Genomic DNA, 22851 nt, shown 5'->3' with positions numbered 1-22851 from the left:
GCTTCATTCAGTATACACATTTTTGTTCTATACACATATGCAAATTTAATAAAATAATGACTCATTTGCACATTAAAACAATATTTTGAATGCTTGTGAAAAAAATAAATTTTGCAATTCTTAATGTAGTTGATTAAATAGGGAAGTATAGTGATAACAATCTGACTATTGACAAATCGTGGATACATACCGCATGATGGTAAATAATCTATAATTCGTGCATGTGTGTGTGTGTGTGGATCAGGTGAACCTTCTCAGGGTGGAGCTCAATTTGTCCTCTGAAATAGAGCCTGATTGAAATGGCCATAAAATGACACAGGCTTTAATAGCCATGTCATGAAACTCCCCCTCACAAAGCGGGAGGAAAAATCCGCTTGTAAAAGTGAAATATGTCCCTCGGGGTCTTTATAGGGCTGCATCCGCACAGGAGATCAGATGTCATCACACTCACCTTTTTGATCCACCTCAACCTATCAAAGCAGATATTATATTATATTATATTATATTATATTATGTTATGTTATGTTATGTTATGTTATGTTATGTTATATTATATTATTTTATTTTATTTTATAATATTATAATTATATTATGGGTGTAATGTTTACTAATTTTGGACATTATTGGTATACCAATAATGTTATTTGTCATTAATACAGCTTGTCCTTGAGAGTTGTTAAGTACAGCAGGGTAACCATAATACTAGGATAATACTTGGTAACCATACAGGTAATTTAGTTTTAAATGGTTCATGTTTTTGTAAAAGTTCATGCAGGTTTGTGAATTTGTAATGTCAAAGGTGTGGTCAAACAAGACTGCGTTTCAGGCTTTATTCTATAGTGCTCATTTTTTATTTTTTTGTTTCTTTCTTTTAAATGAACACTGAAGTGTCAAATTTAGTTTTGAGGCTTCCATTTTTAGTATTGCGTTTTAAATGTTAATGTTGTTTTACAAGAGTTACTTGTACTTAAAAAAACAAAGATACTAATAAATATTGAGTTGATTCAACTTAAAAGTGGGTCTTTGTGTATTTGTTTTTTTAAGTAATGTTACCTTAATGCCATTAGAATGGGTAAGCAAAATTTGAAGTTACTGTAACTTAAAATATTTAAGTTGATTTAATAACAAGTTTTAATTTAACTGTAATAAAAAGTTTTTTTAAGAATTAAAATTTTTAATCTCATGAACCTAAACATTTTGAGTCAATAAGTTTAATTAAATATTTTGAGTTTTGCTTACTAATTTCTGTTTACAGTGTAAATCAGTACTGTAACTTATTTGAAAAAGCAATATATATATATATATATATATATATATATATATATATATATATATATATATATATATATATATATATATATATATATATATAAATAATGTTAAATATGTTGGTTTTTCACCATAAATATATATATATATATATATATATATATATATATATATATATATATATATATATATATATATATATATATATGTATATATATATATATGTATATATATATATATATATATATATATATGTATATATATATATATATATATATATATATATATATATATATATATATATATATATATATATATATATATATATATATATATATATATATATATATATATATGGTGCAGAGGGTACGATCGCCTCACAGCAAGAAGGTTGGTGGTTTGAGCCCCAGTTGGGTCAGTTGGCATTTCAGTGTGGAGTTTGCATGTTCTCCCCCTGTTCGTGTCGGTTTCCTCCAAGTGCTCCGATTTCCCCTACAAGTCCAAAGATGCTGGATAAGTTGCTGGTTCATTCTGCTGTGGGGACCCCAGATTAGTAAAGGGACTAAGCCGAAAATAAAATGAATGAATATATATATATATATATATATATATATATATATATATATATATATATATATATATATATATATATATATATATATGATAACTTGTGATTACACTTTATTTTTCCTTTCTTGATGTCAAAATGTCAGCTTTTGAAAACAAAGCAAGCATTCTTCTCACTTTGTTGGGTGTATTCTATGCTACATTCAAAACTTTGATGCTAGTTCCAATTACTTTTTTTTTAAATGACTTAAAACAACACAATTCTGACATTTTTGGGACAACTTAACAGTGTTTTACAGTGTATTCTATTCTGTTATATCATGTTCTATTTTTTTATGTTTTATGTTTTAAACTTTATTTTTGCATTATTTGTTCATAACCTGTACTATATTATTGAATAATAGGAACCATTTTTTGTTATTTTTTGTCTCTTTTCTTTTAATCAAACAATTTTTTGTATTGGTCATGTAAGGGTCATATATTAACTGAACTTCTAATGTTGTGGGTGAGTGCTGTGCATACTAATTAGCATTTTTGCAGAAGATAGATGCGGGTCCAAAATTAAATTCAGCTCTGCAGAAACTTCCTGTCTGAAGAGAGGTGTTAAAACTGAACACAGAACACAGAAAGATGTATACTTTGTTGTTGGGCAGAGAATTCATAGAAAAAGAGGAAGTATGGCGAAGGGACGCCAATGGAGGAAAGAACAATGACTGACAAGTGACGTTACACCAAAACTCCACCTGTTAAGATCGGTGGTGTATATATGCTGAAGTCAGGAAATGTATGTTAGTTGCGAACCTCTTGAATGTAATTCTTGTATTGCATTGGGGTAATGTAACCCAGAGCTCTGTCATCGAATTATTCATTTGTATCCAATAAATTACTAATATTTTTGACATTGAATAAAAACCTCTCCAGACCTTTTCTCTTGAACACGCATGGAATAGAGATAGATATTCCAACAATATTTCTATTGCTATATTATACTTCCATTTAATCTATTTCATAACATCAAAACACATTTTCCACAGACTCCAATAATACACCACAAAAGTGACAGAGTAGATCACACACTCCGTCAAGCCTCTGTGATCACGCGTTTGAATCGTATGTTTGAATAATGTATAGGTTTACATGTAGAGAATATGCTTGTGCAATATGGCTAGGTATTTTTAGTTACTGTTCTGTATGAATGACATAAGTTTGTGTGACCGCTGTGCTCATCATACATAATACAAGCGGTGCTTGCAGTAAACACACTTTCATAAGCTTCCCGTCTACAGTGTTCATGTATGAAAGCTAACAAGTGGACACTTTACCAGTAAATAATTGAATACAAAACGTCAGTCCACATCATAGTCACATACACAGTCAACAAAGAAATGAAATGATCTAAAAAGTGCTTAAAGGGAAAGTTTACCCAAAAATAACATGTCTGTCATCCTTGAATCACCCTTCACTTGTCACAAAAGAAGATTTTGAAAAGATTTTAAAGCTGTTGATACACAAACACACTTCATTAAACATGTACGCATCACCTATGCTGTAAAACTGCAGGTTGTTTTGTATAATAACTTATATTTGAGTGTAACTTTAACTTAATTAGGTTGTAATGCAGTAATGTTCACCTTTTGTGAAGCTAATTTGAAACAATAATATTTTAAAAAGTGCTATACAAATAAACTTGAATTGAACTGAATTAATAATAGATTTTTACAGCATTGTTCTACTGTAGATGTCAATGGCAATAGCTTTACAACATTTTTCAAAATATCAAATTTTGTGTTCACCAGAATAAGTCATAAAAGTTTCAAACCACATGGGAGTGAATCAATTTGTATTTTTATTTTAGCTATTGCTTTAAACTAACTCACGATTACCTTTTATGATTAAATATTTATCTGATACATTCATTTCAACTGAACTAATTGACCAATCAAATTAATTAATTAATTAATTAATAAATAAACTGATGCAATAACTAAAATGTTCAACAGATTTAATTAATCATTTTTTTCTCTATTTATATATTTTATTTAGAGTATTATTGATTTTTGCAATAATTTGTTATGCTGTACTTTGTTTTAGAGATTTTCATTAAACTACTTAAAAAATTTTCACTAGGGCATTTACGAGAGAAAAGCAGGCACGAATGCGAACTTTCGCAAGAGAAATTTGACATCTCAAAAAGCATGTACAGCAGCATCTGGTGGATTTGTGAAAACAAAAACTGCAAAAAAATGTAGCTCCTGAGATGTATTTGGCGCTCTCCAGAAATGTATATAGAGGTATGTTTTCAGAATGAGCCTTGGTTGTTAAAAATACAAGTTGAAATTTATGAGGTTTAATAAAAATCAGTTAAATTTAAAAGTGTCAATCATATCCACAAGAAACCAAAACCATAAAACATGACCAAAAACATGTAAACACAACACGGTGCTTTGCTCTCTCATGCTATCACTTGCTAACAGCATTTCTCGCTCCCTCAGTGCAGAGGTCTGTATAGCAGAGAAACATTCTCATTTTCTATGTGATTTTAAACATTCAGGCAGAGCGGGATTCACATAAAACCCATTACCTTCAGCAATACATGCTGTCTTATGAACAGTCAACCAGGTTAATGGTATCTGAGAACATGTGTCGGTGTTCACTGCATTGTTTTATAATACCTGCCAGCAGTCTGTTTATAGCGTATTACAATCCAGGGCACGAACAATTGAGTCCACAACTACTACACACATACACACACACGCACAACGCAAGGTGAATTCAGTGATATATTAAAGCCATCCAAAAGATCAATAACGAAATGAAAGCTTAAGACCTGCTGGTATAACACAGTAACTCCAACAATAGCTTTGTGCTTTTCTTGCTACAATTGGTAGAATATCTCTTTTTATATTGTTTTCTTTTTCTCTTCCTTTCTGTCTCTGTCTGCTGGATGATTCAAAATAATTTTATACAGATAGTACACTGCATAAATATGGTCGAACTTCTAAAGAGTTTGGATCCACTATAACACATAATCAACCCCCCAAAAATTTGCTGCTTCATTATCTGTGATGAGCTTGTTACTTAAAAAAGGAAATTTGTTGCTCATTATTACACACTAGGGATGTAAAAATTCACATGACTAATGATGCGATATGATTCATGATACTAATCACACAATTCATGACTTTGTCACGATTTTTTTACAAAATTATTTAAGACATCTAAAGTGAACAAGTGTCCATTCAGTTTTTCTCAAATGCTGCACTTTTTCTTAACAAAATAAAATATTTTCAGCAGTAACTAAATTGGAATTTTAAAATAAAATCCAAATAAAAAAGTGAAGATACAAACTTGAATCCAACTTGTGTTTTTTGTATCATTTTATTTGTTTTTTGTTTTGTTTTGTTTTGTTTTGTTTTGTTTTGTTTTGTTTTGTTTTGTTTTGTTTTGTTTTGTTTTGTTTTGTTTTGTTTTGTTTTTGATTGATGCTTGCTTTATTTTATTTTATTTTATTTTATTGATTAATACAATTTTTGTTTGCTTTGTTTTATTTTATTTGTTGTTTGTCCTATTTATATATATATATATATATATATATATATATATATATATATATATATATATATATATATATATATATATATATATATATATACTGTATATCTATATTTTTGGCTTATTTTTGCTTTTTTGTAACAAAAACATTTCCAATTGGATTTTTTTGTATTTTTAGGAACCCAAAGTACACTGCAAAAAATAATTACAATTATTCTGTAGTTTTATATTGCAATTGTAATTATTAATTTAACACACCATTGTTAATTTACTGCAGATAAAGCCAATACGTTAATGTCAATTTTTCTATTTACAGTTTTTTTATGTCTACCTTTGTTAAAAAGCTTTACAACCTCATTTTCTAATAGTTTGAATAATGTTTTAAAAATGCACTGTGGGGCTGCACTGTGGTGCAGTGGGTAGCATGTTCGCCTCATACAAAAAGGTTGCTGGTTTGAGCCTCGCCTTGGTCAGTTGGTATTTCTGTGTAGACTTTGCAGGTTCTCCCGCGTTCATGTGGGTTTGCTCCGGGTGCTCCGGTTTCCCCCACAAGTCCAAAAACATGTGGTACTGTATACTGTAGGTGAATTGAGTCCGTTTATATGAGTGTGCAATGAGCTAAATTGTCCATATACATGAGTGTGTGTGGATGTTTCCCAGTAATGGGTTGTGGCTGAAAAGGCATCCGCTGCATAAAAAAACATATGCTGGATAAATTGGCGTTGATTATGCTGTGGCGACCCCAGATTAATAAAGGGACTAAGCCAAAAAGAAAATGAATGAATAAATTAATTAATTAAATTTTAGATCATAAACAGGAAAGATTATAAAACCCTCTACAGGAGCCTCCAGTCGGGGTCTGAGTCTTGTCTCCTTTAAAAAAAAAAAACTCCTAGCGTTAAATTCTCTGAGCATAAACAAGTTACTTTGATATATAACACTTCTCGTATGTATTGCCTCTTGTTGAATTGCTAAATACCTCCTCAATTATAAGTCGCTTTGGACAAAAGCGTCTGCTAAATGACTTAATGTAAATGTTGTGTAATAAAATTGTTTCTTAGATTAACTTTACATATGCTCATCTAACATTAAATGGTAAAAAGCTTTGATCAGATGACTGTGCATTCTGTTTAAAATGTCCATCCTTTCTCATAATGTCAACATGTCATTGGATAGTTATGTTATCACTAAAGTGTTCTGAGTAATTTGTTAAAATGCTAATTACTTTTTACCAAACAATATTATAATGTTCATAGAATGCATTTAAATTCCTGCATTGAATCTGACACATATTATTGGATCTAAAAACTTCATAAAAGTGAGTTCATTTGTAGTTTTTTAGTCAATTACTGATGTATATTTTAAGCTGTCTCTTTTAATTTTCTGTGTACCCTCTGAAAGCATCTGTGACCATGTTTGCACAACAATTTACTTCATCTCTGAGCACGTGCATATGAATATGCTTATGTGTTTGAGTGCTCTTCTTCTAAAGAGCTGATTCTGAAGCTGCGCCACAGGAGATGTGCCTTCAGAGATATAACGACTGCCAGTTTTCCTACAGACGTTTTGCGATCTTTGAATGAGAAACTGTTTGATATATCTGTGTGGAAATGTTTGATTATACTGAACTGAATTCTGAAGGCTGTGTGTTTTGAGTTTTTTAACATATTAGAAATTTCCTGTCATCATCATTATCAGCTTCGTAATGACCAACAGCGGTTACAGTAATGCATTGGTGTGTTATACAAAATTTAATTAAGAGTGCCTAATTATGTTATGATTCCTAAATTTGATTTGATTTTTAATTGAGGCTGCATTTCACATTCATTACTGCAAGTGTAGATTTTGATTATACATCACTGCAAAAAATGCTGTTCTTACTTAGAACTTACTTACTTTGTCTTGTATGTAAAAATATGTAACAATTCTTAAATCAAGAAGCATTTTCGAGACAAGTAAAACAAATTGTCTTGTTTTAAGAAATAATATGCTAAAATTAAATGTTTTTCCTGCAAAATTATCTGCCAGTGAGGTTAGCAAAATAATTTTGCTTTCTCTTTAAATATAGCAAAATTATATAATTTCCCAGCAATATGTGTAGGATATTATTCATTAAATGACAGAGATGAAAAGGTGTATTTTTGTTTTAGGGTTCCTTGTGTAGCCAGCTAGTAAAGTGCCTCCTTGAAAGAGCAACTGACTCTTATGCAGAAAGTTGTTGGTTCAATCCCAGCTTGGAGCGGGTTGGGTGGTGTGGGACTGGTGGAGTTACATTTGTGTCATGATCTGAATGGGATTGGGGTTTAGAGCAATGTTTCTCAACTGGTGGTCTTTTGGGTCGTGGGAACATTTTCAGTGGGTCGCGGAATGTGTGGTCAAAAAAACAACGAGTTTAATTTTTTACTGATTTTGCTTATATCAGACCTTTATTTTGAAATGTGCACGCTACAACCATACCATTTGACATGTGAAATTTCATTTAATCATAGCAACAAATATGTTGAAGCGCAAATACGACACCGAATATGTAAAGTGTGGATTTACATATATTGACAACAAAAAAGGCTTAAAACCTCAGTATGTCAAATGTAGTGAGGTGCTCTCACAAGAGAGCATGAAACCTTCTAAATTATAACGACATTCAGAAACCAAACATCCCAGTTGCAAGGACAAACCTGTGGACTATTTTCAAAGATGACTCCAATAGCTGAGAGGGCATCACAAAAGTGCCGAACATCTTCATGTTCAAAACAAGTATAGGCACTCCGTGCATCTTACTGCGCTCACCATGTAGCAAAGGCCAAGAAAGCCCACAAAAAAGCAGAAGAGCAAATAACTAGTGATTATTATAAAAGTGGTTATGATTATTTTAATCATTTTACTTTAATTTGCTATTTTTGTTTTCTTCTGCTCAACAGGATCAGTGTTAATGTTTTATTAACAGTTCAGTTTAGTTCATGGTAACTTAACTTTTCCTTACCCTAACCACTGTTTACAATATTTGACGTTCATTGTAATATTTCTAGAATTTGATAAATTTTGTTAAATGACAGTGATAAAGTATTGTTTATTTGTAAGTCTTGGTGATTTTCTTATGATTTATCTGTCACTGCTTGTGTATTTTAACAAATACAAATGAATTGTAATTCCTAAAATTATATTATAGTTCTTAAAAATTTGAGTCGCAGCTTGATGACCATGTAAAAATGTGGGTCCCATGGCCAAACCAGCTGAGAATCACTGGCCAGCTAGTGAAGTGCTATGCAGGTAGACCTCTAAAAGGTGAACAAGTCAGTTCCATCAGAATTATGAGTCATTGTGTATGGATAAGACCATTTTGCATGTAAAGATTTATGCCATGAGCAATGGATTAAATTTTTGTGGGGGGTGAGACTATTCAACAGAGACTAAAATAATACATTTTGATCAACATGACATAACCAATTGATAATGTAGGAAACCTCAGAGAATTGAACATAATCATCTGCATGGACGTACATAAGCATTTGCAACTAGATCAAAAAAAAATGAGAAACTGCTTTACCGATGCACAAGTGACACTATGGTCTGGAGATTGAACAGGTAGTTTTGAGGATTTTAATTCGGATCTGAGAAATGGACCAAAGTAATAAGAAAAACTCTAAGAAGTAAATCCATAGCAAAGCAGAAAATAGTCCTGACAGCTGATATAATATATCAATTATAATTACTTACTTTTTATTAGTCTGAAAGTATAAATAAATACATGTAAAATGTCTTTAAATCACACGTTTTTCTTTTAAAATATACAATCATAAACACTTGATCAACAGATTTTACAGTGTAAGTTGCGAATGTACAGTATGTTCAAATCTAGAGAAAAAATGAATGCATCAACTATGTTTTGGTAAAAAAATCCTTACAGAACCTTATTTTATCATCAATTTTACAATTTTATCTTAGAATTGCTAGTAAATGTCATATTTAATTACTAATGAATAGCAAGTAGCACATTAAACTAAACATGAAAAGACACATTTAACTTTAATTAAAGACCACCTATGTTGAAAATCATCTTTTGTAAGCTGTTTGGACAGAACTGTGTGTAAGTATAGTGTGTCCACAGTCATATTGGAGTGGTAGAAACACAATAAGGCTCTTTTTTAATTTCTTGATGTTAAAATAGGATCTAAATCCCTGCAAATCTGAGCAGTTCAATGGCATTGTGTTTGACTCATCGTTGCAGAAAGCCTTGCATTAACTCCACAACAAATACATAAAAAAAAACATTGGGAAAGTCAAGGGTGTAGAATTAGCATGGACGGAGGGAACATGTCCCCACCAATATCCACATATTATTAAAATGTCCCCACTGATAATTTAATCGTTTCCAAAATAAAATATTGCTTTGTTGAAATCTTCCAGTCAGGATTACTGTGCAAGACTCAAGTGAGACATGGACATAAGCAGCTACATTTCAAAGATTTAATTTTGTTTTTATTACTAATTGAATTTAATTGAAGTGGGAAATAGAGCATGTGCTGTCGTGTTTGCACACTTAGAGAAGGAAAATAACATAGACATGTAAAGTCATCTTTTAGCTTAAAGTGCATAAATGGCAATATTATACTTGCAAAAAATGTGTTCAGATGCAGTGGTAAATGATTATGCACAAATAAGCTCTCAGTTAACAGAAGTCTTGATTAAACAACTTTTTTTTTGTCAGACATTGCTTTAACTTTACATTTTAAGTATGAAGTTACATTTAAATTTTACAATTGGGGGTTTGGTGTCAAATTAGGTCCCCACCAATATCAAAAGCAAATCTACGCTGTTGGGGAAAGTTCTTACTGTAGTGAGGGAGATCTTCTTCATTCTTGTGTGTCACTGTGCTGTGTATCTGCCTGAGACACAGCAGGTGCAGTCTACATCCAGAGTGATCACTATGGCTCTGACACGCACATGGGAATGGTGGGTGGAGAGAAACCCCTCATTTGCACTAAATGCACAGGCAACGAAAACAGCTATAGTGTGCTCAGAGTTAAAAATCTTTACGTTTTTGAAAGGTATAATAAGTAATTTGATAGATAATTTGAGTGGAAACTTTACAGACACATCTGGAGACAAAAAGACCAATCTTACATCTTAAAAAAGGGGGATAAAATAGGTCCTCTTTAACATAATATTTTACATTTTAGTTGAAAGATTACACATTATTATACTGTATGAAAAGCAAAATTAGGAAATAAACAGATAATTGATGAAATGTTTTGATACAACAAAAATGCTAGCTTAATTAGGCTAACTACTAATATGCTGATGTATCTCACTTGGAATTACAAACAAATGGGAAATAACACAACAAATTAAACATGATTTTTAAAGTACAATTTACTTTGTTTGAACTTATAGAACCCCTGTGTTTGTACTGTTTGTTGGATTTGCAACTTCAGTTTGACATTTTGTAACTGGTGGCAAATTCAAATGCACAATAATAAATGCAATTGAAAAGTTTGTTTAAGCCTGATAATCCACGTACATTGAAAATGGCAAATAATGGCACTTTTTGTTGCTTTTGTGAAATGAAATTGTTTATCTTTGGCCAGGATATAATCCTAAAGATGTTGGTGATGCATGAGAGATCAGGACAGAGTTTCAGGAGACTGAAAGAGCTTGTCTTGGTAAAGCTGTGAAGATATCATTAACATACTGAGCAATTAGCAGCATCTCCTGTGGTTAGTAAGGTGCAGAATACAAATCTCGTTCCTTCACTCTTGATGGTTTCTGACACATCAAGCCAGTCCTCTGGTCTCATGACACAGGAAAGCCATCGTCTTCTCTTTGCGATTACACTAATATTTGCATTTGGCAAGATAGATAGATAGATAGATAGATAGATAGATAGATAGATAGATAGATAGATAGATAGATAGATAGATAGATAGATAGATAGATAGATAGATAGATAGATAGATAGATAGATAGATAGATAGATAGATAGATAGAGAAAAGAAACAAGAAAGTGAGAACTGACAGAAATAAATACAGACACATGACTCCTCTGCAAACACACACACTCAGACCCTTGACCTAAAAGCCTGTTGGCGGCTGTATGTCAGTGTGAGTGTGACTGTGTGTATGTGTATGAGACGAAGATAAAAAAAACCTCCCCTGTGGAAATCTTCAGGGCCCACACTGGTGAATCCCATCATGTTTGCGAACACAGAAATGAAATGCCCTGTCACTGCAGTTAGTGAGATGCATGATGAGAAAGAATATGGTTGAAAGAATCGTCGATCTCTCGGGACGGTTGACATTTTCACATTTCACACACATACACACACACACACTGTTGGCCAGCAGCGTGAGCCCTGATGACCCGGTCAGGATGGATGAATGTGATGTGAGGTAATGTGTGCGCAGATTGAATTGATTGGCTGTTTCACCCTGTGCTGTTCATCTGCTGAAGGACAGAGTCATTCCATACAGCCACATAAAGCATGCACTGTTATGAAGGATATTCCAGCACGGCACTCACAAAACTCACTAAAGGTCATTGCATTCTGACACTGGTGTAATGTTTGATCACGCTGGTTGGTTTATCTAAGTCATTTACAACATACTGTAGCAATTTCAATGCTTAGCCTGTTCTGCATATACTGTTGGCGGTTGAGATCTGTTTGATGCAATTCAACTTTTTTATGCTACTTTTAAGAAGTGTAAGAGTAGACATTTTATAATAAATTCTTATAATTCAGTGAACAAATCGTGAAGTTATTTTGCAACTATGAGGTTATGATTTGCAAGTGAAAGATATATACATTCACAAGTGTGAGATAAACAAAATCATAGTTACTTTTTTGTTTTATTTTATTATATTTAATTTTCTTCTATTTTTTTAAACATTCTTCATACCAAACATACAATGTTACATTTTTTTTATTATTATTATTGAAAGCAAACAACTTTTTCCTTTTACCTTTTTTTAGAAAAATGCTAAACACCACTAGGCATGGGACGATAATTGTTTTCAAAGTATACTGCAGTTCGGAAAAGTCAAGGTTTAAAAAAGCCACATTTTTCTGTTATACCGTTCCTACAGTATATGTAAGATTTTTATTTTACTTTTTTTGTAACAATGTGTGCAATACACGTTTAAGGCTATAGGTGCATTCGACATGAAGCACGGCTGCAGCCAGTGATCAACAAGATTAGCCAAGCACAGGCGGGGGCGGAGTTGAAAACGGAGGCGTCAAGCTGGACACTTCGGGGCTCAAATTTGCTGCAGTCATGACCGATCACATGGCGTGATTTATTAATTTGTTTTCTTTTTGGCTTATTTATTTAATTATTGAAATACCAACAAAAATTTACAGTACAAATAAAACAGAATACAGTCTCTACAAACTATATTTCATTTTTAAACAATAAGGGAATTATGAATCAAGTTTAGGCAGCCTATATAACAAACGCATGAGAAATAAGGGGAAAGCGTGAGGGCACATAAAAAGGAAATAAATATCCACGAATAGGTTTATTTTGGATAATATAAGGATTTTTAAAAACGCACTTTAATCCAAAAAGATTGAACAAAAGAACCAAAATAAAGAGTAGAAGAGTAGAAATTTCCCCAAAAGAGCAGGTACATCAATGTCACTTTTAAAATTTCGGGTTGACAGGAAATAAAATATTTTATAATCGTATATTTTTATATTTGATCAAATATATTTTTTTTACTTAATTTGTTAAGAAATCTTTTATAATGGTGTCAGGATCAATGGTGATAATTATTTTATTTCAAGTCTGAAAGTCTTAATTTAGTAATTATTTGGTTTATTTACAAAAAAATAATAATTTAAATCAGGCGATGTAGTGACGCAGTAGGTAGTGCTGTCGCCTCACGCAAGAAAGTCGCTGGGTCGCTGGTTGGAGTCTCCGCTCATCTGCCGTTTCTGTGTGGAGTTTGCATGTTCTCCCTGCCTTCGCGTGGGTTTGCTCCGGGTGCTCCAGTTTCCCCCAAAGTCCAAAGACATGCAGTACAGGTGAACTGAGTAGGCTAAATTGTCTGTAGTGTATGAGTGTGTGTGTGAATGTGTGTGGATGTTTCCCAGAGATGGGATGCGGCTGGAAGGGCATCCGCTGTGTAAAAACGTGCTTGATAAGTTAACGGTTCATTCCGCTGTGGCGAACCCGGATTAATAAAGGGACTAAGCCGACAAAAAAATTAATGAATCAACAATTTAAATAATGTATGGAGCTGAATACAGTAAATAGTCTGCATAAAAAGGTTGAATAAACCTGCGCAAACAATATAGTCTTTATGAACAAATTATTTAACTAAATATGATACTGCAGTAAAATATTTGTATTCTTTTAATAAGCATGATGTGTTCAAGATAGAGATGGTATAAAAAGTAAATTGTTTGTTTTGAGACTGAAGTTGTCCAATAATAAACCTGAAACACACGTGGTTGTTGTCATGCGGTGAACTCAGCCTATCGTGTAATATCCGTGTCATCATTGCAGGTCCTGCATTCGCTCTTCAGATGCTGCACTGGCTGAATCAATCGTCTGATCTCGGAGCGCTGTCGCGGTACTTTAATGCCACATGTGACAGTCACGTGGCGTCTGAGCAGCATCAATCCGGACAAAATTTCTTACCAGCGCGCATTGCTTTAAGACAAATTTTGATCATATCTGACCAGCAGAATATTTCTACTATTAGATACAGACAAAGTCCAGCAGCCTTATTAATACCCAAAGCTTTCATCTGAACTAACTGGAACAAACAGCTTGCTTTAGAACACTGCTGTTTTTTTCTTAGAAATCAAAGCCAAAAACTAAAGGCACATCTTGCTTTCATGACCAATAAATCTGGAAGAAGTGAGTGCAGTTTGCACTAGAGGGCCCTGCACAGATTTAGAGCTTTTATTTTTGGGCTGTATTAAAAAAAAAAAAAAAAAAAACACCCTGAAGCTTCACTATCGATCTGTGTGCACATAACTGTCGCTGTGCTAAAACTCCCTTCACAATCAGGGATCAGAAACTTTATAGCAGCTCACAGTTAGAAGAGTCACCTCTATAAACACAAAGAGCCGCTCCAGCCATTAAGAGCCTTGTTCAAAAAGCTCAGGCTAAATTTCAGCTCAAGCCTTTGCTGTTTGGAGAACGAAACTCACTAAGCTGCCCTGATCCACAATAAACTGTTTTGAATGCTTCAGACAAGGTGGGTGGATTGAGAAAGATCAAGAGCAATCTGTGAATAAATGAATGCAGACATGTGTTTTACTCATTATCCCAGTTTTTCTCATTTCTCTAAAAGAACTCTGTGTTTTAATGTCTTCCAGTTTCGGCTTTAATGTTTCAAAGGCATGTCTACAATTTTCAAACACTCGGAAAGAGAAAAATGCTTTTATATTGACGCGATATTGAGATGATGTGAAACTGAGAGTGAAGATCTCTGTGAGAATTTCAGTCTTTTTGACAGCCTAGCAAATAGCCATCATGTTGACAGAGCAGTTACTGTATGTTCTCTATATACTGGGAGGCATGCATTGGCTCGAGTGCCTTAGTGCCCCAGCAGTCCTGATACACAGCCATATTGGCTACGGTGTGATATTTTGTTTAGACAACAGTTCGACAGCATAATTGTGTAAATCAAAAAGAGAGTCTCAAAAAATGTATTTGAATGATTCTTTAGCGTAATGTCTAAAGTGATAAAAAAACAAATGATTTTGCTTACATTTTAAGAATATAAGGCTGAACAACTACATAATAAACAAATCTTAACAACTACATTCTTGCCTAAAAAGCCTCAAAAGTACATTATGTTGTCCAACAGCTGCAATATTTGTCAAACTGTAGTGGGTTTATTCCATACCTGTCAAAAATGATAAAAACATTTCCTAAAATTACTATATCTGTTTATCTGGAGCTGTTTCATCGTTTCATCCACAGTTGAAACTGTCAGTAATAGGTTTATCATTATTGTTATTATTATTATTTTTTTAACAAAGGATAGAATAAATAGTATACATTAAAAAAAAGGTGCAAATAAATTAGCAAACAGTTTAGCCTATTCAATATAATAGCTATTATAAAGAAATCGAATCAAGTTATCAGATCCCATTAATCTTCCTTCACTGTTTAATTTAAACATTCTGATTAAAGAGGAGCGGATTAATCTCTCTTTTATATTTTTCATTTGATTACATTAAATAACAGAGGTGTCACTTTAAATTGAAAGGCATTCAATTGCTTTCCTAACTTTTTATGCTCATTTAAGACTGATTAAAAAAAAAATATATATTTGTGTTTAAGAAAACCCACCAAAATTGACATGTTTAGATGATATTATCATTATTATTATTATTATTATTATTATTATGTGTATAGCTCTGTTCAAGCACGTGCCCAAAACCCAGACTGTCTACTTTCGCTGCGATTCGAATCGTCTGTACAGATTATGTGGGAAACAGCGTTTATTTATTACTATAAATCACGTATGCTACATGAACTAACTGTTTTAAGGATTGCATAGGAGAGGCAACGGCTCCTGTAAAGGAAAGAAAGTGAATCTCTTCATTTGTATATTTATTTCAAAGTATTTTCATGCCTAAATAAAATAAAAGCACAGAACATAGTCACATTTATGAGCAATGGCGTCCCCTGGTGATTAGGTGGTATGGTTTGCGAATAGGGTGAATCTAATATTATTGCCACCTTTCATAGAAAGATTGAAAATACAGGAGAAATATGGGAAAATACCTTTACGGGATAATAGGGAATAGAATTGTGAAATAAGGGAGAATCCCAGGAAAAATGGGAGGGTTGACGGGTATGGTTTATTCCCGTGCTTTGCACTCTGTGTGGTTGGAGTAATACAAAAGCGTGAAGAGGCTGTATGAGTACTATTATTGCAGAATATACACATAGTGGACAATGAAACTGAAACACTGGCCAATTTAGTGTTGGAGGTTTCATGTTTAAATTTCACCAGCCTGGTGGCCAATCTTCCTTGATTGCACATTCCACCAGTAAGAGCAGAGTGTGATGGATTATTTAGCAAAGCAATGGCACATATCAAAGTTTAAAACAAGACAAATTATAGGTACGGGTCAAGAGCCACAGTATCGGTATCCAGATTAATGTCAGATACAGTACCTCCAAGAATGATGAACCTCATCCAATAGAGGTAACTATGGACGCAAGAAGGAGAAGTCTGAAATGGATGTCCAGGTGCTAACCAATCCAAAAAAAAAAAAAAAAAAACACAGCTGCTCAACTCACTGCAGAATTAAATGTGCACCTCAACTCTCTTGTTTCAACCGAAAAGAGTTTTCCGGGAGCTCCACATGGTCAATATGCATGGCCAGGCTGCTAAAGTCGAACTTTTGGTCACTCATGCCAATGCCAAACATTAGTTTCAATAGTGTCAGCAGTGAAACTGGGTTGTGGACAATGTGAAACATGTATTGTTCTCTAATGAGTCCACCTTCACTGTTTTTATCAAATGTGGGTGTAGAGAAGCCCTAAAATAATCGTACCACCCACTGTTGCATGCACAGAGTGAAGAATGGGGGTGGATCAGTGATGGTTTGGGGTACAATGTCATGGCATTTCCTACATTTTTAATTGTGACTTTCTGATTTTTAATATACTCATATATACTGGGTTAGGCTAGGTATGTTTCCCTGCAAAAAAATAAAAAATAAATAATAATTGAGTAAAAAATTGTGCATTACTTATCATTATGAGTTATATAAAAACATGGCCTTCATGTAATTCCATTAAAAATAATAGTAAAATAATAATAATAAAATAATCTTTTCTCACTTTAAACATGGTGCTCAAGGTGCAAAATGCAAAACAATTATTGCTAAAATTGTAAAAATCTGTCCTGGCCTTTTGTGTAAACTCCAATATGTCCAGCAGCCAAGAAGTTACATTTTTTTATTGTAATGATTTATTTGATCATTGATAATATATGTAATATTTATAATGACAATATTTAAAAGAAATCTTTAAAATATCATTAGAAATGTAGTTAGAAACAAAAACTATTATTACTAGTACATTTAATTAATAGTGAGATACAGTATATATGGCATAGCATCAGGACATTACACGTCACATTCATACAGTAGCATAACACATGCTCATGCAATAACCGACTGTGGTGAAATGACTGACAACAGGTGTTTCTGTGTAAATGAGTGTCATTCAGAGTCCAATGTGTTCTCATGTTTTTTTTTTATTGCAGTGCACGTGAAAGCTGGCACATGTGAGGTGATTGCAGCCCATCGCTGCTGTAACAGAAATAAGATTGAGGAGCGATCGCAGACGGTCAAGTGTTCCTGCTTCCCCGGACAAGTGGCTGGAACGACGAGAGCTGCACCCTCCTGTGTGGACGGTAAAACCTGCACTTCTGCTCAGATAAATAGTGACTTTATTTGTCCAGTGTGTTTATGCTATTTAGTAAAAAAGGATAGATTTTTAAGATATAATTATTAATATATGCTAAATACAGTTGACACATTTCTAAATATAATAGTTTTAATAACCCATTTCTAATAACTGATTTATTTTATCTTTGCCATGATGCCAGAACATAATATTTTACTAGATATATTCAAGACATTTAAAGGCTTAACTAGGTTTATTAGGTTGACTAGGCATGCAGGTTAGGGTAATTCTGCAGACAATCAGAAAAAAAATAGCTTAAAGGGGCTAATAATTTTGACTTTAAAATAGCTTAAAAATTGAACAATGCTTTTATTCTAGTTAAAATAAAACAAATAAGACTTTCTCTAGAAGAAAAAAAACATTATCAGACACACTGTGAAAACTTCCGTGCTCTGTTAAACATCATTTTGGAAATATTTAAAAAAGAAAAATAAATTCAAAGGGGGGCTAATAGTTCTGTCATCAACTGTATATTTTCTAACTGCGAGGCCTATTAAAGTATATCTTTCAAATCACAAATATATTTTGTTAAATTTCAAATTTCATATACAAAAATAAAATATTAAATGTATTTCAGGGTCAATATTTTAGTCTTAAAGTAGACTGGATGGTATTAAAATATTTTATTTATTTATTTATTTATTTATTTAAATATTTAAATATATTTAAAATATGTTCCTTACATTAGATGATTTGGCCATCAAATAAGGATTTTCTTTAAATTTTGCATGTCAGTTGTATTTATTTATTTTCTACAAAATAATTATACAATATATTTTATGTGCTTTTAAATATATTTTTAAATTAATTTACAAAATATGTGAAGTATATGTTTACCACTTGAGATATGATTAATATATGTTAATGGATTCATTTAAATGGCACCTATTTTACCCCTTTTACAAGATGTAAGAGAAGCCTTTGGTGCCTCCAGAATGTGTCTGTAAAATTTCAGCTCAAAATACCCATCAGATTATTTATTATAGCTTCCAGAATCTGCCCATTTTGGTGTGTGAGTACAGTGTAGCTGTTTGTGTAGCCTTTGGCTTTAAATGCAAATGATCTGCTCCTCCCTGCCCACCATTACCATTTTACGTGTCTGCTTTTACTGCGTTACATCAGATAAACAGCAATCTGTGATAGTGACAGACTCAGATGAAGTTGAAATAAGCTCATTAGTCAAGAATACCAAGTAAGTTTATTTCATGTATTTGTAGTCTAATTTATTCAAGCCTTTCTGAAATGATGAGTCTCACACAAATGCAGTTTGCTCTATACACACACACACATATATTAACGTTTATTGAAATCATGCGGCTGTGGTGATTATAGCGATTAAGATTTATACAATGATTTTATTACAAACATGCACTAATTTAAAAACATTTTAGACTTACAAAACTTGTATAAATGACTCAGAGTTGGAACAGATATTTTAATCACAGTTTCTTTGCAAAAACAAAATGTTCTATGGACATGTGTAGTATACATGTTATTATACAAACTTGGCACCTGTCAATTAATTTGGTGAGCGGGCAAACTGCACTGCATGTCATGTTGCGGTGGGCCTCAAAATTACTGGGATTTGGATCCTATTTTAACATCATTTTTAAAAGAGTCTTGTTGGGTTTATATTACTGCAATATGACAGTGGACACACTATACCTACACACAGGTCTGTCCAAACAGCTTACAAAAGTTGACTTTGATCATAGGTGCCCTTTGAATATTCATTGCACAGCACTATTTCGGTCCATTTAATATAAATTGCTGGAACTGTTTGCTTCTGTTTGCTTCTTGTATGTTTGAGGAAAAGCGTTTAATGTGAAATTATGCCCTGCATCTTTCACCCCTCTCCCTCTTTCCCCCCTGTCATTTGGTCTCTTTGTCTCCCTCAGCTGTCTGGCTGTTTCATTTAATATTGTGTCAACACTGTCCACTTGACAGAGAAATCGATCGTTATCTTATTTTGCCTGACTGTAAGCTTAGGAAAAAATAGCTCAAGTGTCTCTACACGCAGCGCTCTGCGTGAGAGGAAATGTCAGAAAAGCCATGTTTCACCCCATCGCATGCTTTACTCGTTCTCTTCGTATCATTTCAAATAGCTTTTCATCTGTTTGCTGTTTTCTCACCCCTGAGCTAATCCACAATCTTTTAAATTTAAAGGGGTCATATTTTATTTTAATTCTTTCCCTGGAGTCCACTTATGTTTTAGTCAAGGTACTAAAACAGTCCTAATTCATGAGGCTTAATTTTTTTATTCGAATTAATCACATTAATTATAATTAATTGCAGATGACTTTGGTTGTTATGTCAAGCCTTGCATCATATTTTCAAGAAAAGTCGTAACACTCATTGGGTGCATATGCAAAACCTCTGGGCAGCTATATAATTCAAGCACTATACAGTAGGAAAATCCTGCAGTCTTTAAAACTGCTTGCCACACTCACCTTATAATAAAAGAATTCAAAGCAGCAGCAATATTTAACTAGTATAAATGTTCTTTCTTTATATACAAATAGTGGTGACGAAAGGAGAAATCAAAATCTGCTTGATCCTGTTTTACAAATGGAGTATGATAATGGAGTTGAAGATCCACATGCAGCTTTATTATTAAAATGCATAACAAACGGATAATCAAAAAAAAAAAAAAAAAAAAAAGACAAAAGAAAAATTCAGGAAAAATACAAAAGGGTAATCCAAGAAACAGGCTCAAGGTCAGGGCAGGCAGCAAACAACCATGAACCAAATAACTAATGCTGTGCAATATTGAGAAAAAAAAATTTTGTTAGCATGCTAAGCAATGAGATATTCAATATGCGATACAATATTCAAAAAAAAAAAAACTGCCACCCAATGGCTCAGAAGAAAACTAGACAATGTATAGTGGCAAGATTTGGGAAAACACACTGCACATCTTTGCAATGGTCTCCTTTAAATAACAACATTAGAAAAGAGTAGATAAACGTATCTATCTAGGGAGGTGTATAGGCCATTATAAGGCCAGTTCTGTTATGCAGGATGTATTTTTTTATGTACACTACCTAACTAAAGTCTTGTTGCCTATCCAAGTTTTAGGAACAATAAATAATAACTTGACTTCTAGTTGACCATTTGGTATTAGAAGTGGCTTATTTAAGAGGAAAAGGCCACTTGATTACACTTATTTTACCAAAATTAAATATGATTATGCCTTGATTTTAATTATTTAAATAGGACAGTATGGCTTTGCTTAGACAAAAGTCTTGTCATTTAACAGAAATAATGTACATTATAGAATACAAAGTTATGGTCCAGTGAAAAAAGAATGAATATTGTGTATGACTCCCATGAGCTAGGAGGACTGCATCCATACATCTCTGCAATGACTCAAATAACTTATTAAAGTAATCATCTAGAATGGCAAAAAAAGTTCTTGCAGGACATCAAGATTCTTTGGAGTCATTTTTAATGCCTCCTTCTTCATCTTACCCCAGACATGCATAATGATGTTCATATCTGGTGACTGGGCTGGCCAATCCTGGAGCACCTTGACCTTCTTTGCTTTTTAGGAACTTTGAGGTGGAGGCTAAAGTATGAGAAGGAGTGCTATCATGCTGAAGAATGTGCCCTCTCCTGTTGTTTGTAATGTAATGGGCAGCACAAATGTCTTGATACCTCAGGCTGTTGATGTTGCCATTCACTCTGCAGATCTCTCACACACCCCATACTGAATGTAACCCCAAATGATGATTTGTACTTCACCAAACTTGACTGTGTTGTGTGAAAATCTGGGGTCCATGCGGGTTCCAAGAGAACGTCTGCAGTATTTGTAATGATTGGGATTCAGAGCAACAGATGATTCATCTGAAAAATCGACCCACTGACATTTTTCCAAATGATCAACTAGAAGTCAAGTTATTTGTTACTCTTACAACTGGGATCAACGGCAAGACTTTTGTCAGGTACTATATTGTAAGGGTGATCTTTTAAAGATCAATAAGTCCTAAAACTTTCCTTCTCTTCTACTGTGCATTTATAAGTATGTACAAAAATAAAGTGAATTGGGATGTAGCAAATGACTTTAGCAACTGACAATTGTTCAGACGTTCTTCACCATACTAAATGTTGCTCTTTCTAAGCCTTGATAACGTAAAATCAACATAATTGGATATTTAATGACAAGTAAAAGCAGTTCATTTAAAAAAACATTCATATCAAGACCGCTGCATTCAGCTGCACTCCGTATAGCTGTTTTTGGAAACAAGCAAATGTCTTTTATATGTACACATTATGTACTTACAGCTCTCTGAAAATGGAGTTTGATGAAGCTTGTTGCCTATAGTAGGCTACTGTACATGTGAGGCAACATGATTAAAGCATTAAATATTCTATAATTAAGTGCGCTAAATTAGCATGTTAATCGACAGCCCTAGCAATTTAGTTTTTAATGTCAATGTTCCACTCTTTTTAACCATCAGAAATTACTTGGCTGCTTTTACGGTGACCTCTAAAGAACCATTATTATGTTTGGCTAATGTGTCTCTTTTCAAAGTCTGCACTACATTGTGACCAGTGCACAAAACAGTCTAAGCCGACATATTTCTTGATCAGTGCATTTCAAAAGGTGGCATTCAGAAAATGCAGAGTTAGGTACTGCGCCAATCCAGATACAACACACACAATTTCTCACACCAACATTTCACACTACTATATTTCTTAGAAGTCATAGTTTCTGTATGTACTAACCTTAGGGATCCTGTCTGTGTTCCCTGTGTTATGAATGTAGCATCTATAGTAGCTCAGAAGTGGTGGTGTCAAATGCAGCCATGTGTGGATGGTGAGGAGTGTAAAGTCCTGCCCGACCTCACAGGCTGGAGCTGCAGCACGGGCAACAAGGTGAAGACAACCAAGGTTAGTACACACACACACACACACACACACACACACACACACACACACACACACACACACACACACACACAAACACACACACACACAAACACACACACACACACACACACACACACTCACACACAC

At 33.3% G+C, this 22851-nt stretch overlaps 1 protein-coding gene across 2 annotated transcripts in view; it reads left to right on the top strand.

Moving 5' to 3' along the window:
* tafa3b (TAFA chemokine like family member 3b) overlaps positions 1-22851 on the top strand; it is a 154058-nt gene that overhangs the window by 121152 nt on the left and 10055 nt on the right. For both annotated transcript variants that reach the window (XM_005166972.6, NM_001130795.1), the window contains 2 exons: positions 17630-17779; positions 22601-22725. In XM_005166972.6, coding sequence (XP_005167029.1) covers positions 17630-17779; positions 22601-22725 — 275 coding nt within the window. The remainder of the gene's footprint in view (positions 1-17629; positions 17780-22600; positions 22726-22851) is intronic.

Source organism: Danio rerio, chromosome 8, assembly GCF_049306965.1.
Source record: "Danio rerio strain Tuebingen ecotype United States chromosome 8, GRCz12tu, whole genome shotgun sequence".
Taxonomy (NCBI): Eukaryota; Metazoa; Chordata; class Actinopteri; order Cypriniformes; family Danionidae; genus Danio; species Danio rerio.
Note: the sequence above shows the minus strand (reverse complement) of the source record. Positions and strands in the feature narration are given on the sequence as shown.